This window comes from Phytophthora parasitica (assembly GCF_000247585.1).
Source record: "Phytophthora parasitica INRA-310 unplaced genomic scaffold supercont2.87, whole genome shotgun sequence".
Lineage (NCBI taxonomy): Eukaryota > Oomycota > Peronosporomycetes > Peronosporales > Peronosporaceae > Phytophthora > Phytophthora nicotianae.
In genome coordinates, this window is record NW_008649073.1 from 159,981 (window position 1) to 187,674 (window position 27,694).

Consider the following 27,694-nt stretch of genomic DNA (forward strand, 5'->3'; position numbering starts at 1 on the left):
GTGGTGTACATACACTGAATCTTCCAGGATTAATTCCGATTATGTACATTTGGTGTACATCAGTTTCTTCCCCAGACCGGCCCATACATCCACAGGGCACCAAAGCGTCGCTCAGCCCCTCCCTCTTCATGGCGGAGCAGTCAGCGCCCAGCGGCTTCTCGCTGAGCGAGAGCTCGGCCACGTGGCCATCAGGCGGTATCAACGATGGTAAGCGCCCACCGCTGCCCACGTCCTTCCGGCCGGAGAAACGCGGCCGTGCAGACAACGACGGCCCTCACGACAGTTCAACGCCCATGGATGTGAGCGGGCCTGGGTCCCCAGGGGGGCGGCCCGCGGCCGCACCCACGTCGGCCAACGACCTGCCGCACTTGGCCAGCTGGAAATCATCTACTTCGTCCACGGATGGCGCTTCGGGTGACGTTAACACGGGCACATACACGCGTGTACACCTCAAGGTGAAGGCACAGAGCCGTCTGGGCGAGACTGTGCATTGTTCAGGCTCATCCTTCGTGATGGGACACTTTAACCCGAACGAGAGCATGACACTCGTCACAACACCGGAGGATTACCCATACTGGACCACTGTCAAGCCCATGATCTTGCCTCGTGGGGTACCCCATCAGTACATGTATGCACTCTTCTCCGGTGGAGTATTCAGCTCTTGGGAACAGATCGAACGTGAAAGAGTGTTGGTCCCTGAAGGACGCGAGATGCTGGTCGTGGAAGAGTACGGTAAGTACGACCAGGACATGGAGCTCGTCCCCACAGGCGAGCGCATCGAACGCTCGCTAGTCTACGAGCGTCGGAGAGACGAGAGCCCAGCGACTCCGAGACAAAGCAACGCGTCCGAAGATATGGCCGACATTCCGGCCACTGAGAGCGAGGAATCGAAGGAGACAGGGGCCAGACTGGCCGCCAGAGTCGCGGAAGATAAGGAAGAAGCGGACGCCAAGTCCCCACCCAGCAGCATTACAGGCTCCCCCAGTCAGAGATTCCGACAGACAAACAAGTTACAGAGCAGATACAAGAGATACATGCCCTCCAGTTACCATCCGTCGCCCGATGCGATGCTCTTCTTGGTTTGCTATCATTTACCAGTGAAGCTCACCAAGTCTACAGAGGACGGGTCGTGGTCTGCCAAGTGGAATCGCGATAGTTTGATCTCTAGGAGTGAGAACAGTATTGCAGAGAGTATGAGCACGACGTGGGTGGGCTGTGTCACGTACCACGCGCGTAGTGACCAGGAGGAGCTGTCAGAGGATGATAAGAGCGAGATCACAGCGATCTTGGCCGAGATGAACTGCATCCCGGTGTTTATTGATCGCCAGTTGGCTGCGAACCACCACGGCGGATACTGTAAGAGCAAATTGTGGCCCATGTTCCACAATGTGGACATTCTGGACATTTATTACTCGATTTGGGACCGCGCAGAGGTGATTGAGTGGAAGGAGGAGCGCAATAATGGCGAGTGGTGGGAAGCCTATCAGACAGTGAACAGGTTGCTGGCGGATCGTGTTGGAGAGCTGTGCAAGGAGAACGATACAGTGTGGGTGCATGACTACCACTTGCTGCTGTTCCCGTCGTATCTGGCTAACACGTGCAGGAAAGAGAACCGTAAAAGACCCAAGATGGTCTTCTTCTTGCACGTTCCCTTCCCTACGTCTGAAGTGTTTCGAGAGCTCTCGCACGGTACGCAACTACTAGAAGGTGTACTGGACGTGGATATTGTAGGCTTCCACTCGTTCGACCACGCGCGTCACTTTCTTAACGCTTGTAAACGGTTCTTGGGACTCACGTACCAGTCTCGACGCGGTGGAAATCTTGGCGTGGACTACCGTGGCCGCAATGTGGTGATTACGATCAGTCACGTGGGTATTGAAACAACGCTAATTCGAGAGGTACTGAACGACCCGAAGGTGCAGGAAGCAGCACGTAAGTTGCGTGAGAAACACAAGGGCAAAGTGCTTATTGCAGGTGCAGATGTCTGTCAGAGATTAAGTGGCATCCCATTGAAGATGCTGGCGTTCGAGCAGTTCTTTAGCAACTGTCCGTCTTGGAAAGATAAGCTCGTGTTTGTGGAGCGTGCCACGTTGACACAGACGCGACTGGGGGACCAAAACTACAGCAGCAATGAGATTCGCAAGCTCGTGGAGCGGATTACCAAGGCGCACGGCCCCGAGTGCATCGACTACGAGGAGTCGTCTTCCCCTTTGACTATAGAGGAGCGCTTGACGCTGTGGCTCGCCAGCGATATCTTGATGGTTACGTCGATCCGTGAAGGACTGAACTTGAAGCCGTTAGAGTTTGTATTCGCCAAGGGAGTGAACCCGGAGAATCCGCCCGGTGTGGTCATCCTGAGCGAGTTTTCGGCCTGCTGTTGTGTCCTGAACGGAGCTGTGCGTGTCAACCCGTGGAATATCACAGGACTCGTGAACTCGTTGGACCACGCATTGACTATGAGCAACGAGGAGCGGCTAGGTCGTCGCGCTAGGGATTTACCGTACATCACGAACCAACCCGCTGCTAACTGGACCAAGCAAGTGCTGTCTGTGCTCCACGAGGCGACGGATAACCCCGAAGGTAATGAGGAATACACGAATATGGAGTACATGGACACGGAGATTGGTCGATCGCATGTCATGCGTGTGGGTGATCGATCGGACTTCAAGCAGTTGAATATCGACAAGGTTATGGCCGCCTACATGCAGTCCAAGCGCCGTGTGTTCCTACTTGATTATGGCGGCACTATCATTGCACGCGAGAATATCGCCATGTACGTGAAGAAGGACTTCACAGCAGTGACAGGAAAGCGACCGTCTCGTCGTATGATGGAGGCATTGACAAATCTGACGAACGATCCACGCAATACTGTGTTTGTGGTGAGTGGCGTGACTAAAGCGAATCTTACTGCATCGCTCGGACACATTCGTGGCCTTGGTCTGGTGTCGGACAATGGCGCACTGTACTCGTGGGCGAAATCCATTAACATCGACAATACGGAGGACACGACCATGCAGGACGATAGCAACCCCACTGATCGCCACTGGCACCAGCACAGCTTCAAGTTCGACTGGCGTCCGGTTCGTGAGGCGGTGGACCCGATCCTAAAGGTATACTGCACACGCACAAATGGTAGTGTGCTTCGCTATGCCGCTCAGAGTATTGCGTGGAACTTCCGCTCGACGGACCCAGAGTGGGGACTCTTGCAAGCTAATTCGTTGCAAAACGACCTGGAGGAGGTAATCCGTGACCTGCCGGTTAATATTATCCGTAAGAAAGGCTTGCTGGAGATTGTGCCTGAAGGTTTGAACAAGGGAGTGGTGGCTCGCCAGATTTTGACACAAGACGCAGCAATCAGCCACGGCCATCCGGACTTTCTCTTCTGTATTGGCGACGATACGACGGATGAGAGTATGTTCAAGGCTATTTACGACTATTATGCAGAGCGAACGGAGGAGAGTGTGCATGGACGACATGGCAACGGCACGTACGAGGACTTCCTCGCTGCTGGCGACGAAGGTCCACTACATCATGTGTTTACGTGCACAGTGGGTAAGAAACCCAGCAACGCGCATCTGTACGTCAACAATGTGGATGAGGTGGAGCAACTGCTGCAAGCGCTGGGTAAAACGTCAGGCGAGGTGCGTTGATTGTTGTGGTGGATGATGGTTGTGATGGTGTGTACTAATGGTTTTGTTGTATGGTTTCTAGGAAGTTCCAGCGACCGACAGCTGAACCAGCGATGATTATTGAGAAGACGAAGGGAATAAAGCCTGTGAGAGACGGTGGTAGTATCAGATAGCGGCGAATCGATCCAATTTACTATGTCAATTTGGCAAAGAGATACGAAACAAGCAATCTAATCTATCTCGTTTCGTCTTCAACATGGTGTTTTCAGTGCAACTTAATAGTTCAGTGCAACTCAACCTGCTATTGTGCAACATACTAAAATGCTTCATGTAATTTTGGGATTTTGGAACATGGAGCCTCCGGAGCAGGACGAGACGCCACTGGACGTGGATGCTGGTGAGGAGGAAGAGGAGGTGGAGATCTTCTCGGCCGATGCAACAGCTTCTGCACACTCCTCCGCGCCGTCTACTGACCGGACGTCGCTGTTGCCGCCGGCCCCGCGTCGCTGCGTGTCCAAGGAGATGCTGGAGCAAATGCCGACGCTTAGTATTAACGTTCGTAGCTTCAAATAGGCAGCTTTATCTGCAGTTTAGACTAAAAATCTCTGTATGTGTCAGACTCGCTACCATGATGTGACCATGCGCAAGCCTTTCGGCTGCTTCCACCTCATGCAGCTCATCGAAAAGTCCATTCAGGTGGGGGCGCTCTTCTCTCCCAAGCTCTTCGTGCCCAAGGAGATCTGGCAGCAGGACAGAGTCAAGCTCGCGGGTGTCCCTCTTAAAGTGGAGGTGTTTCATCAGCTCAAACAGGGGCTCGAGAAGACCAGTGTAAGTGTTAAAGACTGAGTATTTAGGCTGGGAAGAGGCTGACTGGGTCTGCATTACATTGTTACTATGTAGCATGCGCTGCCACTGTCATCGGATACAGCCAAAGCTGCGTTTGTTAAAGAGCTGGACTCACTCCTGGACTTCGCGAGACAAGAGCGCGTGCACTTGATCCGGTCGTTCCCATTTCTGCCTCAAGATAAGAGTCATGTTGCCCCGCAGCTGACGCGTAGAGGAAGCAGCAGTGTGGTAGGTTATTATGAAAGCTGAGTGATGCAGTGAGTGTAGTGAAATTCTGATGTTGTGGAGTATTTTTTGTAGGCAGAAGAGGGCTCTGCGGATGCTCACTCGTCTGGAATCGGCAAGCTGACAAATCTAGCTTTTGGGTTCGGACGCATGGTCAAGAAACAGGCTATTGCTGCGGTGGAACGCGTCGGTGCGGCTCCATCCGTTTCAGTGTACGAGCTGAGCTCTCGTTGAGAATCATGAGCATGGACGCTAATTATAAATTTTGACAGGTCTGTCGATGAGTTGGATGAGTACGCGGCTGTGCTCTGCATGTTCTTCAATTCCACGCGGAGCATTGGTACGATGCCATTGTGGTAGTGCAGTATCATAATAGGAAACAGTTTGTGATCTGATTGTGTTTGTTCAATGCGTAGAAAATTTACTTGGACTCCGAGCAGATGCTGACGGCACTCAAGAACAAGTGAACGATCCCAAGGCCGAAACGGAGGGCTCTCAATTGGACCCCACTACTCTGAAGAAGCTAGAAGATCTCGGTAAGATATTTGAAATATGTGGTCATAACGCTGAACGTACTCATGGTAAATGTGATGTTATTCACGGGGTAGCCATCTTCTTAGACGAGGTTGTCATCGAGCTTGTAATGCGCGATGTTCACACTCTTTTGGAGCTCTATATGCGAAGACTGACGCGGCAGTTCGGAGAGTTTACTGTGGAACAGGCGATGCTCAAACGCCATCCGTCGATATCGGCGTAGAAGTTGTTGCTTGAATTCACTTCAACTTCAATGAAATGGCTACATTTAGGTTGAAGCGTGTACCGTATTCACTGCACTAAGTTCGATGCGTAATCTGCCGATCATTCATGTCGTCGAGCAGGAAGAAGTCGAGGAAGGGCTCGTCCTCGCGGCGGCACGACGCTCCAGTGGACGAGTGGAAGCAATACACGTCCCCTGACGGACATCCATACTACTACAATGCCGCGACTAAGGAGAGCAGATGGGAGCTTCCCGTCGAGGAGGAGCCTGTGCGTCCGAAGCATCGACGACCTAAAGGAAGTCGACAGTTTGACCTAACTGAAGAAAATTCCCTAAAACAAGAATCCCTAAATCAGGACGAAGTACCTAAAGTCAAGAAGAACAAGAAGACGCGTCCTGAGAGTCGCAAGAGCGCGACAGAGGAAGCATCCAATGCTGTTAAGCCTAAGAACGCCATGTTCCAGAAGCTGCAGGCTTCGCTAGAGGGGAAACTTAATGGTCCCATGATGGGGATGGGGAGGCCGCCTCCTATGCTTAACATTAGGCAAAAGGAGGAGGTCGAGGAGGAGACGAAGACCCCGTCACTAGAGGAGCAGTACGAGGCCGAGACGGCTGGTATGAGTGCGGCCGAACGCCTACGTTTCTTGCGGAAGAAGAGACAGGAGAATATGATGAACAAGAGAGAAAGTATCGCTGGGGACGACTTTATGGCCGAAGTGGCTAACAATATGAAGAAAAAGGGAGTCACAGTGAAATCCGCAGAGAAGCAGCAAAATGGCAGTGAAAAGAGATCGAACTGGGAGGAGCAGGAGCAGGCTGAGGAGCAACGTAAACGACAGCAAATGCAGGATGAAATGGAGGCAAAAGAGAAGGAAGAGCAGAGAAAGCAGCGCGAACAGCAGGCTAAAGAGTTGGAACAGCGACGAGAACAGGAACGTGCGGAACAATTGGAAATCGAACAGCGACGTGACCAAGAACGGAAACAATTGGAGGAGGACAGAAAGAATAATGAGGAAAAGAAGACAGAGGATCACCATGAGGAGCTCAGTGACAGCGCGGAGGCTCCTGAGCCAGATGTGCGAAGCCGTTCGAGTACTACGGACAGGTCAGTAGTGCCACTTGAGGACTCGGATGCGTCTTCACCTGAACGCGAGGCGCACAGCAGGCGCAATGGAAGTCAAGGGAGTAAGCATGGCAGTTCACAAATCTCTGAGTTAGTTGAGCAGCAGGAAAATGTTGACGACCATGCGGCAGTAGAAAATGGACACAAGGTGGAGTCTGAGAATGCGGCAGACTCCGCTCGGGAGGAAAAGGAGCGCGCGCGAGAAGAACGACGAGCCCGGAGGAAGCGCGAAAAAGAGTTGACTACAGTGACACCAATCTCGGTGACATCGGAATCACCGCGGCGAAAGTCAGTGTCCAGCTCAAATGGACAGAAGGAGGAGCCAAGGACTCGCTCACCTAGTAGCGTTGAGGCTGAAGAGGAGGCAAGAGCGAGAGAGAAACAGCTGCGCCGTGAAAGACGAAGGATGGCGAAGATGGAAGCAGCATTAGCTGCCCAGAGCTTGGAAAGTAACGGCGAACAAGGAGATGCTCAACACGAGAAGCACTCGAATGGCAGCAATGATTCTTCTGGCTCAGGTCATGCCGGAGTCTACCCCATGAACGGACAACCAGTTCCTGGTCAGGCTGCCCCAGGACAACCACCTTTCAGCGGTGGAATGTACCCACAGTATCCGTACGCAATGATGCCACCACCACCACCGCCGCCGTATGGATATTACTATCCGTACATGCAACCCCCAATGCCAATGCCTGTGTATCCACCGAGTATGGTACCACCAGGTTATCAGTTAGTACCCCCTACGCCTCCACCTTCGGCGGACGGGATGCCAGCACCTTCCGCTCTAGTACCATACGGTGCAGACTCGACGCTGGCAAATGCGTACGGTATGAATATTGGGGGTATGTATCGTCAGCAGTCTGCTCCAGAATTAAGCAGATGTGACTGTTGTAAGGGAATTGGAGTTGGTTTGGTGGAAAAGAACGGTGTCTGCGCGCATTGCAACCGACTGCGTCTCGCTTTCATCGTTGATTCCGCTCAGATGCGACAGCGCTGCTCGGTTTGTGGTGGATGGGGGTTCCAACTACTTCAAGCGAATGGAATGTGCGAGCACTGCACCCGACAGACTGCACAAAAATCGAAAGCAAAAGTAGTTACCGAAGCTGCAACACGACGCAGTGTTGCTGCCCCTCCTCGGCGAAATTCAACGAGGACCACATCCAAGAACGATGGATTGAATGATATTGACTGGGATAAATCGTCCGATGATTCAGACTGGGACGACTGATCAACACCATCGTCGTTGGAAGAACAATAGAGAAATGTTTAGCCATAATGACGACCGCTTTTGATGGTTGCAACGAGCACTGCCAGTTATCGAATTTCGACAAGGTTGAATACTTGAAGAAATATAATTTTTTTCTGAAATGGGACGGGGAAATCTGTTTTCTCACACTGCACGATGTTGCACCGAGACAAGAAGCCAAGGCCTTCCATGACCGCAATATCGACGCACCCTCGAGTGGGTCGTCCATGCATTGCTGACACGTCCGAGTGGCCGTCGTTCCCTATATTCACAGCAGTTCGTTTAGTGTGCCGCGAATGTCTCGACGCGGATGGAACCGGCAGTTTGCTTCGAGTTATCGATACGTTTCTGGATAATCTGTCGGGGGCGTGGACATTGTCGACAGGGTACAAGAACTCGAATGGTAGCTTACGATTGCTGCAGTACCTCGTTGCTCGTGAGTCGAAGACGTTGGATCCATTTCTCCGACGTTGGGAGGTGAACTGCGTAACGGGAGAAATGGCAGCACGTGGCGATCTGCAAGGCCTGAAGTGGGTCACTGAAAAGTATCTGCCGGGAGAATTTCTGACAGAAGTTGTAGCTCAAGCTACGTGTAATGGACACTTGGACATCCTGAAGTTTCTATGGGAGAATCATCGCGGTGTGGGCTACTGGGGGGGAATCGAGCTGGTCGGAGCGATAAAAAATCACAATCGTGAGTTGGTGGACTGGTTAAGAATTCATGTTGATCTTCGACCCGAGTGTGCCCAGCATGTGATTAAACATGCAGCAGGGTATGGCAACTTGGAGGTGGTGCGCTGGTTGTGCGAACATTTTAATGTGGGGATTGCTGAGGCAATGAGTACAGCAGCATCGAACTGTCAGTGGGAGGTACTGCGCTGGCTGGTGACAACACAAGTTGTGGAGAGTCATAACCTCGATCCAGCACTCCACGATACCAATCTTTATTGGAGTCCCGCTCACCACGGTAATCTGGACATGATTATTTTTTTGTTCGAATGTAATTTAGTCCAAGATCCTGTGGAGGTTTTCCAAACGGCTGCTGCACGTGGTCACTTGCACATTATCAAGTGGCTTTACGAGGATAAAGGGATCTTGAATACTGGAGACGCGTTTTACTTTGCCGCAGAGAACGGGCATCTGGACGTGTTGAAGTATTTGAACGAGAAGGAGCAACGTGCAGACTCGTACCATGTTGCTTTGAATGCTGCCGCTGGGTCGGGGTCACTAGAGACTGTTCAGTGGCTCCATTATAATACCCGAGCTGGGTGTACGTATCGTGCTATGGACGTAGCTGCTGGTATGGGGCATCTTGAATTGGTGCAGTGGCTCCATGATACACGAACAGAAGGATGCAGTGCTTTGGCCATGTACTATGCAGCTAGAAATGGCCATCTCGAGACGGTGAAGTGGCTGCATTCAAACAGAAGCGAGGGTTGCCATGTTCTGACGATGAAGAGGGTCGCAGAGCGCGGTAACCTGGAGATGATTAAGTGGCTCCACGCTAACCGACACGAGACTTTCAATCTCGATGGAGTAATGGACGCTGCTGCCGCGCTCGGTGATTTGAGAATTTTGCAGTGGTTTCATGAAAATCGCGATGAAGGATGCAGCACTTTCGCGATGGACCAGGCGGCTGAAAATGGCCATCTTGAAGTGGTAAAGTGGCTACATGAACACCGTACGGAGGGATGTACTCAAAGAGCAATGAATGACGCCGCCATAAACGGACATTTGGAAGTGGTCAAATGGCTGCACTTGAATCGGAGTGAAGGGTGCACGACGTTAGCGATTGATGGTGCGGCTGGGAACAGTCATTTGAAGGTAGTCAAGTGGCTGCGTTGCCATCGCTCCCTGGGGTGCACACCCTTGGCTCTTGAATTGCTTTTTAGCAAGTCACGACGCCTTGATACCGCAGTGTTTCTCTTCTCGGAATTTCCAGAATGCCGTACATTCCACTTGGGGCCCGTGTTTGAGGTTGCCTGGGTCGAGATTGTGCAGTGGTTGCTTGAACGTGCCCCAAGTGCGCTGGAGGGCTGTATACTACGAGTTAAAGCATGGAACTGGCACGTCTGTGAGTGGCTTGAACAGACTAACTGGCGACGGGTTAGCACGGATAGTATCTTTTCATTCTGGGAGCGTTCATGAAGTTGGTGTCGAGTTAGTAAGGATAGCATCTTTTCATTCTGGGAGTGTTCATGAAGTGAGAGGGACTGATAGTAGTTGCGTCTATTTAGGGCGGTCTCACTAACTCAAGATGAACATATCTATTGTTAAGGTAACTTGATGGTCGAAGTTTTGAGTTCCCTACGGAGTGGCAGCATTTTCGACATGCTCTCGGAGCAAATTAAACAGCAAGAAACTACCAACAATCGCACTGCTGGATCCGATGAGCGGGTGCCAATTCGTCCAAAGAAGTCGTTCATTACAGAAGTGGAGCGTTTGAAGCGGTTATCAGTAAATGCCAACATAGAGAAACTTGCCGACACTCGTCCTGCTGAGGGGGCCACTGAAGTGTTCCAACTTATCGATAAAATGGCGGAAAAACAGCAACGAAGTAAACGTATCCGGGCGATGATGCAGAGGGCAGCTCACAAGACCATTCTCGTCGTAAGGACCAAGAATTCGATCCAAGCCGCAGAGATCGTGAGTGTTCGTTTCAATCCACACAAAGTCACCGAAGTGCCACGTAGCGTACAGCTGGAACAAATTCGTATCAAAGTTCTGCGTCATACTCGATTCTCTTCGGCCAAACGGCGGTCTCAGTTTGAGAAGATTTTCTCTGAGGCTCAGGAAATCGACGCACTGCTTAAAGACATGTTCTGGTACGTCACAGCCCATTGTTTCCAACCAGATAGACAGCCCAAGCTTGAAGCTAGTTTTTACCAGCGGATTGCAGATAGCTTCACGTCGCTATTTGTTCGTCTGCAAATGAAGCCTTCAAGTCGAGACGTGGGGTTCTTTGATCAGCTTCCAGATGTGGTGGCGCAAATACTGTTCGTCGCTCTCTACGAGGCCTTCCCACGCTCACGTAAGCTCATTTCTAGTGACGAGATACGCCATGAAATTCTACGTACGTGTTACTGCTGGATCCTCGGCTTCGTACCAGCAGATCTCAAGTATGACCACTGGGTAGCAGTAGACGAAGAATCCCCAAAGCGGATTGCAGCCCTCGCAGACTTCCCAGCTATGCGCAACCGGATAATAAGAGCGGAACGTGTAGAACGCACCAGACAAGCGGTCAAAACATGGCATGAAGACCAAGATGACGAAGACGAAGAGACTGAGCACCAATTAATCGGTGAGCAGGAGGTAACTGAATCAAGTGCGAAGCTTCTACCCAGTCTTGGGCACCAGAAACCTCGACGAAACTCTGCATTCTCGATCTCTCCTCCCAAAAATCGTCCTCGTCCATTAAGTGGCAATGGCAAATGTGGTGACAATGCGAAGTTAGCAGCTCACCTTGAAACTCGAGAGCGATACACTTACGAAATGTGTAACTCACCGTTGATCGGCGCTTTCCTCGCACGACACAAACTGGAGAATAACACACCTCATTTGCGCGTGCAAATGCGACTAACTAGCGGTAAACAGCGTGATCTAAATGATCAAGAAGCGTTTCGTGCTGCGACTGGAGTCGTTCCAGCACGTCGACGTCGTCTAGTGGATCCAACAGCATTCGGAGATGCGCTAGTGGAGCTAGAAACGTTTGGAAACACAGTTCGAACTGCTTTTTCAAGGGAGAAGGAACAGGCTCGAAGTCTTGATTCACGCGAAAGGAAGAGGCTTGTTGGAGAGCAACGTGCACTTGAAACGCAGTTGAGTGAACTGCGACAAAGTGGAGAGCGAATGCACGAGTTCAGTAACCAAATCGTGAGTAAATCGCACATTGATACATTCTTGAGACCGCCATCACGAGGAGCTTTATCGACGACGGCAGCAACCGAGTTGGTATCACCTGGAAGTGCTGGGTCTACTCGTCCTTTCACTCCACGTCCACCTCCGAGTCGAGCTGGGAGCTTTAAAGCGACAGGTACAGCTCGAACTCAAGTACAAGGAGGATCAACCCGAACAATAGGCAGCAACAGGAGTTAATACTGCGTTAGACAGCTTAGATTAGGTTAAAATGGTCTCAGCATTCGGTCCTCGAATCGTAGAGGTACTAATGAGCAAACCAGCAAAAAGTTTCGCCAACAAGTTAGAATACACGTCAGCTTGATGTGCATCGTGCAGACTGCTCTACAGTCGTTTGATGCCTTTCTTCTTGATAGCCTTCTTCTTCTTGAGCGAGTTGTCAGCATCACTGCTTGTTTTCTTCTTCTTCATCGGCGTCATCGCCGCATCGTTTCCATCAACGTTCGCACTGTCCTCTAACGGTCGTTTGTGTTGGTTGTAGCTGTTTCCATCAGTGCTTAAGCTCTTCTTTTCTTCCTCTCCGCTCGTCTCTCCGGCTTCCTCACATGCAGCCGATCGTTTCGGTGCGTGAATGTTTGTCCACAACTTGGCACGTCGCGCGTACTCGTCATAACTGTCCAGAAACAACTTCCCCGCCTCGTCATTCAGCGAGGACTCTGGGAACGGGACGATCAGCAGACAGCGAATCACCTGGAGCACATGAGCCAGACCGAGTGTCGCCTTCCAGTCCTTTTTCAACGTGTTGACGCAAATATCTCCCGCTGGTTGGGATACGTTGGGGTGGAAGATCTTGGTCAGGAAAACGCCACGCGGTGGCTGCTCCGGGAAACTCTCGGTGAGCGTGAGCTTGACTGTGAAGTAGCCTCCATGGTAGGGCGTGTCCTCCGGTCCACGAATTTCAGCGTGAATTTCGCTGAGCTGCTCTTGTTCCTGCGGGAGATAACGGATGCCGTCCAAAGGTTGTAAAACGAGCTTCCGGAGCTCACGAGCTACGCGCTGAGCCACTTGAGGCGGTAGATTCTCCCGTGTCAACTACAGATTAGGAAAAATAAACAGTCGATGGGCAGTTAGTCCAGTATTTTGAGACTTGTGAGACTTATAGAGAGGTCTAGAGTATGCAACAGCTATGCAATCAAAGAGAGAATAAAGGCAAAGATGATTCATGTGCATTTACCATTTGAAGTGACGTATGGGCGATGGTATGCACAGATGAAGACGACGATGTCGAGCCTTTCGCGGGAATAATTTCAAATGGCCCGTTTTGAACTCCATGAAGTAGTGTATGACACAATGAATTGACGCTATTATTAGCGAACACTACTATGTATTTATAGTGGAACATGAAACGACGCAGTGGTTTCCACAGATGGCTACCTTCCGAGTCCCTGCATCAAGGATGCAGCAGCCAGCGGAAGACGCCGCCCCCGAGCTGCTACGACGCAATGTGCCGTCTTTGAAGAGTATGTTCAAGTTCCGAGGACAGTCGGAGGATCAGGGCGTTGTCCGGAAGTCATCGGGGCGATCGAGTTCGTCCACGCCTCGAAATCTCATCGTGCCGGACTTGACGGACCTTGGCGAAGCTCAGCTCCCCACTGCACAGCCTGAGGAAAAGGTCCCTGTGTCCGGATCAGCAAGGAAGTATCGGCAGAGTGATGGCTCTAGTGTCCCTCCAGTTGAGTCCAAACACAAGACCAGCACACAATCTAAGGCACCGCGTTCGTTGCGTGGTAAACTACATTTCTACTGCGGCGATGGCAAAGCAGCAGTCGGCGCAGCACGTAGTGCGAGAAGAGCATTGGGTTATCTATCGTTGCAACAGGGTATAGCCTTCTTAATGCTGTTGGCTGGGATGCTGTCGGAGTCAGGCACACCAGCTCCGCGTTACAACGTTCCCATTGCCATCGGTCTCATCTTACTACCAGCGGCAGAAGACGACAGTGTGCAGCGTGAACATCACCGCCTATATATTACCGGGCTAGCACTGGCCACTGCTATTGACTTCGTGTGGCTCATGCGTCCGCAAGAAGAGGCATTCAATGGCTACTTTGTGGAAAGCACCAAGAGCTTCACCGATGTAGGAATCGCGCTATGTTCTCTCGCCAAGATCAGTCTCATATTCTGCAACTACTTGGAGCTCGTCGACACGGAGCCACCACTTGATGATGACAGTGTGGAGGCTCGAAAGGCGCCACAAATCGCACCGCCCAGCTTCCGTTTGTGGGATAAACTCAAGTTCTTCTTCCCAAGACGGACATTACCTAAACGTGCCGAACTGAGCCTTGAAGTGCTGCACCGTGTACTGGTACTCGCGTGGATACACCTATTCTGTGGTATACTGCTGCTTGGCCTAGGACTCATCTCGACTGCGTGGTATTCCGGACGCACGCAGTTCCGAGTTAACCCTGTAGGCATTCCGCTCTACATCATGCTGCTGCTTAAGTCAGCTACGACGTTGTTGACTTATCTCACAGTCTCTCATCGGATTAACTACGACGCTTGCCTCGAGCTCTACGGTTTGCGTTCGCGTGAATCCAATAGTCGAGTTCGAGAAGTGGACGGTGTGCAGATTCGTTTACCACAGGAACCCGTTCTAGCTTATAACCGAGCATGGCTGCATCGAGTACAGCGTGCAAAGGCTCTAGATGGTATTGCAGGAGGCTATCTCTTGCTTGTCTTCTACGCAGCTCTACGTAGCGGGCAAGTAGTAGGTGGACGAGGTGTTCCAGCGATGTTAGCCTGCATAGCACTAGTTCAACTCGTACTGGATGTGTGGACACCGCTGCTTATCTTAGTGGCTGGACGATGTGGCTTAGCATTGTATGTACTTCACCGTCGAGGTATACCTGGGACGGATCCACTGTTCCCGCCTCAACTTCGTTGGGATGACAGTGATGAAGATAGCGATGATTCCGACAGCAGTGACGATGATAGCGATGGTAGCGATGATTCTAACGGCGTTGTCTCGTATCACTCATCTTCATCCAGTGGAGACGCCGACAGAACTCCAGCCGAAAGACGAGAACGCAGACTACGTCACCGACAACGACGACTTGAGCTGCGAGCAAGTCCTCGTGAGCCTCAATTGCCCATCGTAGACGCGGACGCTGTAGCAGGAGATCAGACTGCACGTAGTGCTCGTGACATCGCCACTGCTCGGGATATCGTGGACAATGCCAATAGTTCTGGAACGGGAGCATGGGTGCGTCACTGGCACGAGGCATCAAGAAGAGCTTATCTTGTGCACTCGATCACCAATGAAGCAGTGTGGGAGGTTCCGAAACAGTCAAGTACACCACCGATGTCAGCTCGACAGCCTGCATCGGCAAGAGAACCCGCCAGACTCGACAGCACTCGAATCACACCGCAAGCTTTCGATGAACATTGGAACGAGTTGGCTGATAGCGGCGGCTTCAACTGCCGAGTCTCCCGGATCCCAGAGATCGCCGTCCTCGCTCGACATCTACACGAACACGACTTCATTGTCGTATCCGATGGTCTTGGTGTTTCCCAGCAACGTACAGTCCTGTTCTACGCGGAAGACTTTGAAGACAATGAGAATCCACGACTCATGTTCATGAGCGAGTTCGTCTTCGATAGTCTGAGTCTGAAGCTGCGAGCACGTTTCCGATGCACAGAACCTGAACAAATTGTCCAGTTCGTCAAAAGGTTACAACTCAAGGAGATCGTGGGCGCTTACGCCCCCTGCGACTGAAACCAACATGAGCAATACGAATCTATAATATTTGAGAACTTCCTTATTGGTTTGGCGCATGTCTACAGGACAAAATGCACATATGGCGAATTAGAGTATTAGAACGCACCAGTTGAAGCTTTACATGATGCTGCAGCGACGCTCGTCTCCTTCCTCTACAAAACGTTCGATGTCCTCGTCCGTGATCTTGCCTGGCTTCATGTTTTTCGGGAACAGGTCCTTCACCAGCACGCCTTCCATGTCTGAACGGAGGTAGAACAGCAAGTAGGCTGACGGACTAACGACTTGCTGTTCCTCCACAACACGGACACGCTCGTCGTCGTAATAATACCATTGGTCGTCTACAAAGTTCTTTGCATAGGCCGTGTAGTGACCTCCTCCAAGCGCACCCTGGTGATTCACGACACCGTACAAATTGTACTTGGTCTCCAGACATCGTGACTGATCCAAGTTTGAATTCGTGTACCCACGACGCACGCGGTTACGTACCGCTGCTGCTTGAGCTACAACTGCACGTTGGCTATCGGTCGTGGTCGTACAAGTGGCTTCGGTGTCCGCCGTCGTACTGTTACCTATCTTCGTATCGGGTGACGAGGACTCGCCGTCAGCAGCAGCGTCTTCAGCTTCAGCTGGCAGTTCACTATCTTCCGGTTTCTCTCCGCGGGTGTCTTCTTCCAACTCGGCCACTTGGCCGTGGGGTTTGTCCGTATCGGAACTAGCAGCAACCCCGTCTGTCGCATTGTGAGATGTAGGCGCAGTAGATCCGTTGCTAGCGGTACTCCCACCACGAGATCTTAGCTTAATTAGCTTACGAGCAGGGGCCGACATCCCACTTGAGGTACTCTTTGATCTCTTCATCGGGTACTTCTCCGGAATTTCGATATGCGGAGCTACGCAACATTGTAGGTCCAGGTCATGAATGGGAAACTCCACGAGTGATGCTAGCTTCCGTCGGTATGTCTGCGTGTACTGGAAACGCTTCAAATGCACCACCATCACTGGCGGGAGTCGCCAGATCTCGAGCTTCTTCGTCATTTCCTGATGTTTCCTGCAGCTCGAGCAGTAACCCTCGCTGATCTTCTCCTCGCTTGTAAATGCGTCCAAGCAGTGTTTCAGCGGTACAGGACCCTTGTCAATAGCCTCGTTACGTGCGACGCTTTCGTGGTTCTCGACGTGCTTCATCTTGTCCATTGTTTCCCGGTCCTGGAACACACTGAGGTCCCAGTCAATCGCAATTGCTTCTTCTTCCAGAACGTCTAAAGGCTCCGATGTGCACGGGATCGTCAATCCGAAGCTGCGTGTCAGCCACGATGATCGCGAGTCGGTCAGCCCTTTGTTCTCCACGCGACGCAGCAGGAAGCCGCACTTCGAGCTAAAAACCACAGACGCATCGTCGAGACCCGCAAAGACGCTGTCAATATGATTAGCAACAAGGCGGTCGGCATTCCGCGTCTCGTCCTCGTCCCACTCGGTTGGGGGCTTTGCATCGGGGCCCACATACTGCTTCACGCGTTCCCACACCAACTGATACAAGTGCAATCCGGTCGTAAGTTCGGGACAGAGGCGCACGAGGTTTGGCGAGCCGAAAGGAACAGGTCTGAAGGGGTTCTTAAAGTACACAGCCGAGTAGCTTAGCTTACGTGAAAGCAGGGGGATGTACAGCAGTCGGGCTTGGCGAGGTCGTAACCGATTCAGCGGCACCTTGATTTCATCCTCTGTGCGACGGAGACGTACAAGAACAACAGGTTGGTCTTCGTAGTCAGCATGAGCTGTAGGCGGTTCCAAAACAACAGCCGGAATGTATTCGTGCGTTTGGGTTCGCATGCGCACATCGACCAACACGCCTTTTGCCAATTTCTCGTAGAACGCCGAGTGATCAGTCTCATCTGGTCGTAGACCACCAGATCCAATCATCTGAACGTACGAGGGGCGACGATGACGAGTGGCTTGAATAGTTTCCGAGTCGAGCGGCTCCAATTGAAACGCAATGAGCCGGTCAATACTGCGAATCTGACCCACCCGACGATTGTCGGCCTTGAAGCTCAAGATCATCGATCCGCTAAACTCGCACAACTTGATGTCACTCTCGGAGACGTCGGGCAAATCGAACTCTTCGTGGCACATTTTCATCAGCTCGTGCTTCAGATCAAAGATCGTCGCGGAGATACTTAGTCGCACAGACACCTTCATCGGAGTGACACCATTGGCGAGCATCAACTGCACCGTCACCGTGTTATGTTTGGGCTCTGGTAGTGGTACCTGGAGAAAGGTAAACGGCTCGAATCGAGCCGACTTGAAGCCGCAAACGCTGCATGTCAGCAGCGACTTGTACTGACCCGTGAATAACGCAACAACAATTGATACCTCACGCCTTAAGTGGTTGCGCCACCATTCATCCGCCAGGTCAGCATCGTAGCGGCCATCGCTGTCTGGCTGCTCGATGTAGGGTTTATCTTGAATACGATTCAGGTCCTCGCTTAATCCACTCAGCAAAAAGGCAAGCAGCTCCTGAGCGTCTTGCTGGTCATTGCCACGGAATACTTCATTAAATTTGCCAATGGATTTCTTGAAGTTGCGCGGAGAAATGGACTTCTGCTTCACACACCACATGTCTTCAGCGAGCTTACCGTAGACCTCTGCCAACTTACCTTGCAGTCCTAGCGTGCTGGTGCGATTGATGTCCTCCAAATACATTCCTGATAGGAAGTATTCAGCCAGCAGCTTCGTGTTAGTTAGGCATTGCAAGGCAGAGTTCATATAGCACGTGTTGCCAAGATTCGCGAGTCCAACGGAGCCACCCGATCGCATGCGGCGTGGAAGAGCGAGTTCCTGCTTTCGACGACTTTCTTCTTCAGACGGTACAGAAGAGGAATCGTCTTCCACGTCGTCGACATCGTCTTCCTCTTCCATATCCGTGTCCGTTCCCTTACTCTTAGACTTCTTCTTCAAGAGTTTTTTCTTCGTCTCGGCTTCCCAAATGTCCAGCATGGTCTCACCGTCACCAGCAATTACAACCTGACGCTGAATCTCTGGACCACCACCATACCACAGCTTAAGTGCCATCCACAACTGCTCGCATATTATAACGTAGTGACGCCCTAGCTTGATTTCGTCGGATGTCTTGAGAATTCGATCACGACGATCACTCGTGAGCAGCGGGTAGTTATTAATGCACTTCGGACGGACAATCTCTCCCTTGAGGTTCTTCATGTAGTTGTCCTTGTTGGAGGTGCTACCACCATTGACCTGCACCTTTGACGTGCTAGGAGTAGAAGTGGAAGAAGTGCTTGTGGGAGGGTTCGATACAGGAGGTGACAGAGACAGAGACTCCTTCACATGAATTTTGATGTATCTGCACCAGTGAATATACCACTTGCGCTCAAGCAGATACCATCGGTCGTCCTCTACCAATGTGGTCGGGTCGTACGGAGTGTAGCAACCCGTCGCGATTAACAGTTCTTCCTCCTTCGTGGCCGGAACTAAGCCCAGGTCTATAAACGCCACCTCGCGCATGATTCGCAGCGTTGCCATCTCGTACTTTTGCTTGATTGCCCACGCCGTGAACTCTTCAAGTGTAAGAGTTAGAGCTTCAGTCTGCGCTGAAGACGAGCTCGCATCCCAAATTTTTCTCCTCTGTCCAAAGCCTTTCATGATGCCATCAACGAAAATACCCAATTCCGATCCCGATACTGACGGTGTCCTTGGACCCATGCTCTCAATCAGAGACGAGGACGAGGAGCTTTTCGTAGCGTTTAGAGCTGGGTGCTTCTTCTCAATGAGAGCCGTAATTTGACTTTCCAACTCGGGATTCTGCGTAATGTCCAGTCGAAGCATACTGTAGATATCTTCGCGTGTCATGTATGAGCCATCCTCAACGCTCGCAAAGAGTTTGAATGCAAATTCAGCTTTCTCCTTAGTACTACCTCGGCAAGCGATTGACAACGCGCTAACGAAGCTGAACACGTCAATTTCAGATCCATTCGCGCGCGAGCCAAAGCTGGTAAACACGCGACAAAACCGATCCTCGTTCATCTCCAGCGGGAAATCACTAGTAAGTGCATCCACGTCCACGGCATCACCGCCTCCCGAGGCACGATAGTTGTTAAAGGCGTCTTGCAGGACAGCCACCTCCTTAGCAGTAAAGTGTGTCTCATTCGCGAGGATCTTCTGCTGTACTACAGGGTTGAATTCTTCCTGTGACTCCAGAAGCTGTGGGTCAGCTGTCTCGCATAAAATATCGGCAAACGGTGCCATCCAGTCCACCAGCGTGTGATATGCCTTGAGCTCCGGAACAATCTTGATGAAATCATCGCAGCTCATGCGTACCCGCCCCTGATCGAACCCTTCACTCAGCAAACGACGATATTCCGGTCGATCGAGCACATTTCTTCCATGAAGCGACACCAAGAAGTTGCTGAGCCCTGTACTCTGCACTTTCCCTGCATGATCCAGGTCGCACATGTTGAAGACAAATTGAAGCTGGTCTTCCATCGTACCACAGCTTAAGATCGCCACTGCCCGCAAGAATTCGTCCATATTAATGTCCGAGCCTTGACGATCAGATACAGCTTTCATAAAGCGCATAGCGAAGCTCGACGGCATATCCGGGAAAACACCGAGAATGTCCCTACGGAAGGAAGCGCGGCTAATACAAATCTGCGATCCAGCCGTGTGCATGATGACACTGTGGCGGTTGCCGTTCTCATCCGTCGTACTGCCCTTCGAAGGCTCGCCAGCACTAGTCGGGGCCGCCGTATCCTTCACTGGTGACGTGGGGGGACGTCCTCCCGACGAGGTTGGCGCCGAGCTTGTCGAGCTGCGTGAGCTCTCGGCCTCTGTCTTATGTCCACCGGACGTATTTCCATGGTATAAATATTTAGAAGAGCAAAGCCTCTTGAAAGCGGCCGAGAAATCCTCTAGCTGCTCAGGTGGCAGCATGTTCTTCATCCTCTCCGACTCCAGTTCCTTCTTGTGTCGCTGCAGTTTGCGTTCGTACGACTCCATATGCGCATACACCTCCAAGAAGTTAAACAACGGCACCCGAATGAGCGGTCGAATATCCAGAACCTCGTTAATGTACTTTTCCAGCTCACTGCGTCGCTGCTCCACGACACTTTGATGGCGATTGCGGAACACATGACGCTTAGGGAAGTACAACTGCTTGACGGGCGAGCTGGTTCTCTTGAGGCGTTCATGGAGTTCTCTAAAGTCCGAGTAGCGCTTGCGAATGAGCCACTGCAGACCTCCCTGCAGTCTTACTTCGACCGAAAAGACCGTGTGCGTCGTCTTTTCAATCTCCGCCTCAGTGACTCCATCTGTAGGGAGTGTCACGCTCTCGATCTCAAAAGATGGAGCGGATCCCGACGACGGACTCGAATAGGCTGACTCGTTCGTTTGTCTTTCCCTAGTGCGAAGGCCAATGAGTTCACTAGACGTGTGGGACCGCTCTAGCGTCGGGGCGGAGCGAGCGCTGCCGACCTTGGGTAGCTGCGGTACGATATCCTTACTCTCAGTCGTGACGTCGGGCGCGTCATTGGCCGCGCGGTCGGAGGACGTGGAAGACGGGGACGGCGACATGGCAGTGTCCAGCGGCGTTGGCGCGTTGGGGGCTGATGCTGTCTCCCCGTTGGCGCCCCGCAGACTGAGCTCTGAGGCCGAGGAGAGCGATACGGCGTCCTCTTCCTCGGCGATGGAGGCCACACGGGCGCTGTTGGTGTCGTCGCCGCTGCTGTTGGCCGCGTCTGCGTCGTCTCCGCGCAGCGCCAGATCGTACGCGGGCAAGCTCGAGCTCTTGCGTAGTATCGGAGGTGCGGATGACGGTGCTGGCGGCTCCGTCGAGTTCTCCATGACGACACTGGAGCCTTAGTGGCGGAAGATGTGAGTGCGGAATGCAAGAGTGATGGTCGCGTGAGTTGAGGCTGCGCCCTTGCGGTCTCTTGTGGAGCTTTTGCGTTTGGTGTTGTTCGGTTTCCAAAATTCCCCTCCCCCTGACGGAAGTTGTAATCTTCGTTTTGTGTGAGCACCAACTTTGGTCTTAAATGGGCAAAAGGCTCTGGATATAATAAAAGGGACAAAAAATGAGCAGTTCAACCGCATGAGAGCTGCTCGACGTGTCGACGTTGGTTAAAATGCTGTGCGCCCTCGCAAGCAACGACGCCGATGTGGCGACTCCGACGTAGGGAAGAGCTACTGCACATGTATGCAGATGACAGTGTCCACAGCAACTGTGGAGGAAACTGCAATTAATAGCTTCATTACAGTTTTGAGCTGCGAACAGCGTTTCTAATAACATGTGTTGCCCAATTAAAGCCATCATTCACACCGAAAATCGGACGAGTTTTCGAAGTGGTTTATTGGAAAAAGAATGTCATTGCTGCAGCTTCAAGACAAAATGAGTCAGGGTGGCACTCAACCAGATAACGGTCTAGTTTCAACGGGCACTGCCACTTTGTACGTGTGCACGCTTCTGGTGAAAAATTAATTTACATGCGGTTCTACAGTACATAATTCTTACTCACCGTACAGCAAAAGCGCTTGCTTATTGTGTCGTTATCGCTCGTATTCTTTTGGTGGTATAATACACACGATTCATTACATCTAAGTACCGTGCTGTGAGCCTGCTCACTTGTCCGTTGCCAGTAAAAATGTGGACATATCTTTGCTATGTTCGCTTTTGTTTGACAAAGTTCCTACGTGCATTACCAAATCTTTTCACGACAACGTGCCCCATATTTGCACTTGAGTGTGGTGTTAGTAAAGCTTTATCTCATTCTTAACGTGCGTTGACAGGTTTCCTGTTGATCTCTTACAAGTTGCGCGAGATTTAAAAATGAAAATAATTCCTACGTCGTGTTAACGCCACTAGTACTTGTATTTCGAAAGGATCGCAGGGATTCAATCAGATTCTAGCTATATATCATTGTACGAACACACGCTGCTTTAGATCACAGGTCGGTTTTACTGTTATTGTTAACACGGTCGAAAAAGTCTTCTCCATGCTTTCATAGTTTTAGAATAAGAGCATTGAAGTATGAGTGATGGTCCCATTTTTGCATTAAATGGGTTGTTTGCTGATGTCGTTGGATCGCAGTTGAAGTTTTTGGGTCTTTTGATTTGCTAGTCGACAGCTGATGTCAATCGAAACTTAGCCCAGCAGCCTGCTGAGGCGATGAGCGCCACATCATGTATTGCAATTGGAAAAAGTTACGATTAATCCGGAATTACAAGTCGTCGTCGCTGTCCGTATCGAAGCTCGAGAGCTCCAGTAGCCGCTTGGCGCGTTGCAACAACTTGGCGCGGTCGTCCTCGATGGTTTCATCCTCCTCGTCGCTCTCGTATCTAACATTGAGCGATTCGTCAATACTCTCGTCCTCCTTCTCCTCATCACTGAAGTCGTCGAACCGAATTCCCAACTTCTTCTCGAGCTCGGCAATCGGTCGCTGCAGAGCATCCATCACATTGGAGCTCACGTACTCCTCGCTATCGCTATCCGAGTCCTCTTTCGGTTCGGCTATCAGCGGCTGCAGTGCACCGACCACAGTCGATTTCACGTGCTCCTTGCTGTCGCTTTCGGGATTTTCATGCTCGATGGGAGGTGAAACGGCTTCCTCAGCATGCTGATCATTCGTGGGAGTATGAGGCTCACCAGTCCTAACTGGAGTGTATACACGTTCCTGGGTCTGTGTATATTCTCGAAAAGCAGCTTGAGGCGTGGACACATCTTCGCTCTTCACCGAGTCGTTTTGGGGTGCTTGCGGTGTAGATACATCTTCATCCAGCACTTTCAAGAGGTTTCGAGCAGGTCGAGGGGTAAACAAACCTTCTTCATGGACTTGCAAGAAATCGAGCGTAGCGGGTGAAATGGACTTTGCTTCGTCGCTCTCCATCGAGAACTTCCGGAAGTCCATCGGTGTGGACACCCCTACAGCTTGTGGTTGCGAGAAAATGCAATTTTTTGGGGGTGTGAAGGCCTCTTCATCATGCACGTGTTCGTGCAAGAAATCTCGTGTGGAATCGGGTGAGTGAATGGCTTCATTTTCAGCCTGCGCAGACTCGCGGACAACTTGACGCGAAGGTTTTTGTGGGGTACTGAATCTCGCCGTATCCATATCGTGGCTTCTCTCTTCTTCTTGCATCCAATAGCCTTCCTCATTTTGTCTTGATCGACCACTACGAGTAGATCCGGCAACCCGCGCAGTCTCTTCCCGTGAATGCTCCTCAACATTTTCACCATCGCTGTCACTACTGCTCCTGCTGCTGCTAACGTTTCCCAACGCTTTCTCCAATAAACTCATTTCCGCCATTGTTCTACGCATTGAAGCACTGGCAAAACTCATGCTGCTATCACTACTAAGTGGACCTTGTATGGGTGCACGAGAAGCAAATTGGGAAAACGTGTAGTCTGGAGTGCGTGGAGGGGATTCATCTCGCTCACTCAGGATCCTGCCACTAGTAGGTCGCCTAGGGGTCTCCTCCCTGTCAGATACTGCGCTTTCATCGAGAGATCGGTGAGCGATGTTGCGTCCTCGTCGTTTATCTACGCTCACTGCCTCGTGGCAAGTAAAATTCGTTGCGTGGTGTATAGAATCCCTGTCCTCTTCCTCATGTACACGAGTCTTAGCTCGTCTGGGGCTTCCAGAAAGGTGTTCATCTGCGTTGATGTTGATCTCGTCACCCACTTCGTCATGCTCTTGCTGCTCCTTCCGACGAGCACGACGCGCTGTTTCCAGTTCCAGCAGCTCTTGGTCCTTTGCATATTGTTGCTCCAAAAGTTTTTGTTCAAGTTCCTGGCGGACGCGCTGTTCTTGGTTATAAAGCGCGCGTTCCTCTTGTCGATGTAGATTACTCTTAGCTTTGCGTGTCTGCTCTTCGTCCTCCCTCTTCCAGCTCTCAAATTTCAGCATATATTGTACCTCTTGCTGTTTCAATCGAGTCTCGAACTCGGTGCGAAGACGTGACAATCTCTCTTCCATTTCGCGCTGCTTGTGGATTCCTCGCACGCGGTCGTGTGTCTCAACTTCGACTCGCTGCAAGTCTTCTTCTTGCTTACGAGAGGAAATCTCGAACTCCATACGCTCTTTCTGCATCGCAAGCACGCTTTCCATCCGCTGATACTCCGTTTGAAGCATTTTAGATGCCTCTTCCAGCGATTCAGTGGCAGATCTCTCCATATTGCTGAGATGTTGGAGTCTTCGCTTCCGAGTCTCGTAGTCGAGCGTTTTGAGGTGAAGTATCCTCTCCTTTTCAACAGCGATAGCTTCTTTCCGCCGGCGTTCTTCGGCCATGAGGACCATTTTTCTCTCCTTCATCCACTTTTCATGTTCTGCCTTGAGCTTTGCCGATTCTTGTTCAATCTGATCAAAAAGCGTTTGCTTACGGGCCAGCTCTGCCTCCTCTAATGCGATTCGATTGCGTTCCTGGCACCATAGTAACAAACAGCTTAGTGTGATCCCTATTAACACCGGACCAGGCAGTACTTACGCTGATCTGGAAGTCAACAACAAATCGTGGATAGTGCGCAAACGCGGGGTACTGTCCTCTCGGCAGTGGCCAATATGGTCCTTGGCTTGAAGCAGCGTTATCTGTAGCTGCTGGATCTTCAATCGCCGTAAACTCGCTCAGATCCAGCTTTTCGCGCAGGTTCATCATGAGTTGAACAAACTTTTGAATGTCAATCGCGTTCTGCTGGTGGAAAAACTGTTCGATCGAAAATCTATCGCACGCAGCGAGGAGCGCTGATCGAAAGTAGGATAGATACGTCAATACAGCAACATAGATCAGTTGCGGAGTGTCCGAAAATGCAAAGAGATGGTCCCATAGACACATCCACTCGTCTTCACTGAGCACTTCCGTGAAAATAGTCTTGAGCAAACTCCAAGCGAACGCCTCGGACGTAATTTGGTAACGAGTAAAGTGATCAAGCAGCTGCGAATCCCGTCTAGCTAGTTCGGTTTCGATTGCTCGCATAGCAAACACCGGCGGATACGGTAGACTGATGAGGAAGTCACCGCACCAATGGAGTAGAACACTAATACTCGCTTCAAAAGCTGCCAGATCATTCTCCCGAAAAATCTTGACGAATGGATACACCACAGCAGGCAGATAACTGACTTCACCGAAGGCTGGACACCAGTACACAATTGCCGAAAGAATGCGGTGGAGACGACGAAAGAGACGGCCATCTTGTAGTGGATACTGGTCCTTTAACCGTACGAATACCGGGTGCTTGCCTTTCGCCACCAAAGATCGGAAAGCTTCTTCGTTCTTGGGTAGACGAAGGAGAAATCGCCAAACGAGAACACGGTATTTCCTCGGGAACATGCCATTGACCTTCAAGCTGCCAACGAGACGCTTGCGATTCACCTCGATTTCTTGAGGCGTCAGTTGGGCGACAGGACGCGTTAGTGGGCTCATGCGTCGAGTCCGAATTCTGTCCCGTAACGTTGGAGACTCATAGTCCTTTACTTTTTTGCTTGGTACACTGAATGATCCTCCAGTAGCCCGAACACGCGCTCGTGTGGCACTTGCTGGTCGCGAGCGTGATGTTTCAGTTGGTCCTGCCAATACTGTATCACCTCGAGTCCTTGGAGAACGACCGCTGCGTCTAGGGTATTTTGCTCCAAACAAGCTATCGATCAGCTTTGAAGGAACTGGACGGCTTTGTTCTGGTGCATTTATCTCCACTTCGTTAGAATCTGCAGTTGGATCGATACCAGAGAATACCATATCTTCCAAACCAGATCGCGTCCGTAAGTGAGCGTGCTCTCTTAGCTCAACCAATCCCTCTTTTCTCCGCCGTTCTTGAGCACGAGCTGCCGTTTCCCTAGTAATTTCCATATCGTACAATAGCAGGAAGCCATCGCTACGTACAACAAAAGTGTAAGTAAAAAAATGTGATCATCATAAGTATTTCCGTACCTTGTGGACGCTGCAAGATAGCGCGCATGGTACTCGATATCAAATGCGGTAATAATACGGCCTCGGTTGGAAATTTCCAGTTTAATCTGAGGGTTCTTCGCAGCAACGTCGAGGAAGAAAACGCCTCCATCATCGGCTAAGATGCTGAGCATAGTGTTGTGTCCAGGAAGGAATGCGTGCTGTAATAACATATTCCAGTCATTACAGCGTAAATCAAAATCCAACCTTAGCTGTACTCACACTGACGACTTGATTGATCGGCGGTGGGAGTTCAATGATCCGAATTATCGTCTGCGACTCAAACTCCCACACATAAATGAACGGCGCTCGCCCACTACATCAATTCAACATCACAACAAGTTAGCAAGTGCAATACACAGTCCTTAACATTCATAGAATATAGTCACCTGGCCACCAGCACTTGATGGTCATCCGAGACCGCGATCTTCTGCAGTCCCGGCGACTGCTCCTTCTCAGGCAGTGAGAATCGGTATCTCAACGCAAGCGACTCGAGCTCCCACATCATGATCGTGTCATCTTGGAAGCACACGGCCACGAGGTCACCTTTTGCCACAAACATGGCCGCCTCCACCCCCGGCCCAGCATTGAGCACCCGATATCTCGACCAATCCTTCGTATCCCACAGAATCACCGCGTCCTGCGAGGCTGTGAGTGCCAATTGACCTGATTTCTGGAAGGATGCGCACCGGGCCGGCAGCCGGTGGCCTCTGAGCGTGCTGATGAGCGTCTGTGACTGAACGTCGATGCATCGCACGGTCTCGTCCTCGCAGGTCACGAGAAGCTCCGTCTTACGCTTGGGACTGAAGCAGCAGCTGATGGTGGGTATGCCCAAGTGCTGCACCAGCGAGTAGCGGTTGGTCGTCACGAAGAAGACGAAGATGTGGCCGCGCTCGTCCGTGGCCGCCAACAGCTCACCCGACACGTTGAAGGCCACAGCTCGGAAAGTCGTAGGTCGCTTGTCGTACGAGCTCAGCGACAGATTTTGCACGCATGAGAGCAGTCCTTTACTGCTGACCAAGGGCCGGCGCGGCCAGATGACGCCGTCCTGCGTCGCGCGCAGCACCAGCGTCTGCACCATGGCCAAGTCGTCGCACCGTTCCCGCGTCAAATGATTCAAAATGTAGAAAATGCACTACTGAACTAAGTCTGAAAATGATCTTTACAATAAAACAATATATATCAGAGTATAAAATAGTAGAATCTATTACGGTATTTTCGGTGTTTCGATTTTAGGTGAAGGTTTCATCTATTCAAGGTTATTGTTTATGAAAGGTTCTGGAACTCAGCTTCCTGATACTTTTAG

At 51.2% G+C, this 27,694-nt stretch overlaps 9 protein-coding genes across 10 annotated transcripts; 6 read left to right on the forward strand and 3 right to left on the reverse strand.

The window, feature by feature from the left end:
- Window positions 1-57: 57 nt before the first annotated feature.
- Window positions 58-3,898, forward strand: PPTG_18630 (trehalose-phosphatase). Its single transcript, XM_008916664.1, has 2 exons — window positions 58-3,641; window positions 3,712-3,898. Exons 1-2 carry the CDS (start codon window positions 129-131, stop codon window positions 3,733-3,735), a joined length of 3,537 nt encoding a protein of 1,178 aa, XP_008914912.1. The 5' UTR covers window positions 58-128; the 3' UTR covers window positions 3,736-3,898.
- An 82-nt stretch (window positions 3,899-3,980) lies between these two features.
- PPTG_18631 (hypothetical protein) lies at window positions 3,981-5,457 on the forward strand (the record flags this gene model as incomplete). Its single annotated transcript, XM_008916665.1, has 7 exons — window positions 3,981-4,184; window positions 4,248-4,457; window positions 4,530-4,703; window positions 4,776-4,912; window positions 4,973-5,040; window positions 5,117-5,236; window positions 5,309-5,457. 7 exons carry the CDS (start codon window positions 3,981-3,983, stop codon window positions 5,455-5,457), a joined length of 1,062 nt encoding a protein of 353 aa, XP_008914913.1.
- A 107-nt stretch (window positions 5,458-5,564) lies between these two features.
- On the forward strand, window positions 5,565-7,808 carry PPTG_18632 (hypothetical protein; the record flags this gene model as incomplete). The annotated part of the gene is made up of 1 exon (XM_008916666.1): window positions 5,565-7,808. One exon carries the CDS (start codon window positions 5,565-5,567, stop codon window positions 7,806-7,808), a length of 2,244 nt encoding a protein of 747 aa, XP_008914914.1.
- A 174-nt stretch (window positions 7,809-7,982) lies between these two features.
- Window positions 7,983-9,974, forward strand: PPTG_18633 (hypothetical protein; the record flags this gene model as incomplete). The annotated part of the gene is made up of 1 exon (XM_008916667.1): window positions 7,983-9,974. One exon carries the CDS (start codon window positions 7,983-7,985, stop codon window positions 9,972-9,974), a length of 1,992 nt encoding a protein of 663 aa, XP_008914915.1.
- A 183-nt stretch (window positions 9,975-10,157) lies between these two features.
- On the forward strand, window positions 10,158-11,921 carry PPTG_18634 (hypothetical protein; the record flags this gene model as incomplete). Its single annotated transcript, XM_008916668.1, has 1 exon — window positions 10,158-11,921. One exon carries the CDS (start codon window positions 10,158-10,160, stop codon window positions 11,919-11,921), a length of 1,764 nt encoding a protein of 587 aa, XP_008914916.1.
- PPTG_18635 (hypothetical protein) lies at window positions 11,907-13,007 on the reverse strand. The gene is made up of 2 exons (XM_008916669.1): window positions 12,916-13,007; window positions 11,907-12,773 (listed from the first exon to the last, which is right to left on the reverse strand). The coding sequence occupies exons 1-2, from the start codon at window positions 12,916-12,918 to the stop codon at window positions 12,066-12,068; spliced, it is 711 nt and encodes a 236-aa protein (XP_008914917.1). The 5' UTR covers window positions 12,919-13,007; the 3' UTR covers window positions 11,907-12,065.
- Window positions 13,008-13,137: 130 nt separating this feature from the next.
- On the forward strand, window positions 13,138-15,509 carry PPTG_18636 (hypothetical protein; the record flags this gene model as incomplete). Its single annotated transcript, XM_008916670.1, has 1 exon — window positions 13,138-15,509. One exon carries the CDS (start codon window positions 13,138-13,140, stop codon window positions 15,451-15,453), a length of 2,316 nt encoding a protein of 771 aa, XP_008914918.1. The 3' UTR covers window positions 15,454-15,509.
- PPTG_18637 (hypothetical protein) lies at window positions 15,457-21,457 on the reverse strand. The gene has a single exon (XM_008916671.1). The coding sequence runs from the start codon at window positions 21,298-21,300 to the stop codon at window positions 15,574-15,576; it is 5,727 nt and encodes a 1,908-aa protein (XP_008914919.1). The 5' UTR covers window positions 21,301-21,457; the 3' UTR covers window positions 15,457-15,573.
- Window positions 21,458-22,398: 941 nt separating this feature from the next.
- On the reverse strand, window positions 22,399-27,529 carry PPTG_18638. 2 transcript variants are annotated; one of them, XM_008916673.1, is made up of 5 exons: window positions 26,778-27,529; window positions 26,611-26,704; window positions 26,371-26,549; window positions 24,934-26,314; window positions 22,399-24,869 (listed from the first exon to the last, which is right to left on the reverse strand). In XM_008916673.1, exons 1-5 carry the CDS (start codon window positions 27,467-27,469, stop codon window positions 22,674-22,676), a joined length of 4,542 nt encoding a protein of 1,513 aa, XP_008914921.1. In that variant the 5' UTR covers window positions 27,470-27,529; the 3' UTR covers window positions 22,399-22,673. The 2 variants fall into 2 exon arrangements, with proteins under 2 accessions (XP_008914921.1, XP_008914920.1); XM_008916672.1 differs by having other exon boundaries at window positions 26,371-26,704.
- Window positions 27,530-27,694: the final 165 nt, after the last annotated feature.

What these genes read in the sequence shown, in the direction of transcription:
- PPTG_18630 (XM_008916664.1), top strand. Translation starts at nt 129, where the DNA reads ATGGCGGAGCAGTCAGCGCCCAGCGGCTTCTCGCTGAGCGAGAGCTCG. An exon ending in TGGGTAAAACGTCAGGCGAG is followed by an intron (nt 3,642 to 3,711) that starts GTGCGTTGATTG and finishes TATGGTTTCTAG; the next exon opens with GAAGTTCCAGCGACCGACAG.
- PPTG_18637 (XM_008916671.1), bottom strand. Translation starts at nt 21,300, where the DNA reads ATGGAGAACTCGACGGAGCCGCCAGCACCGTCATCCGCACCTCCGATA.
- PPTG_18638 (XM_008916673.1), bottom strand. Translation starts at nt 27,469, where the DNA reads ATGGTGCAGACGCTGGTGCTGCGCGCGACGCAGGACGGCGTCATCTGG. An exon ending in CATCAAGTGCTGGTGGCCAG is followed by an intron (nt 26,705 to 26,777) that starts GTGACTATATTC and finishes GAATTGATGTAG; the next exon opens with TGGGCGAGCGCCGTTCATTT. An exon ending in TTGTTGACTTCCAGATCAGC is followed by an intron (nt 24,870 to 24,933) that starts GTAAGTACTGCC and finishes CTATGGTGCCAG; the next exon opens with GAACGCAATCGAATCGCATT.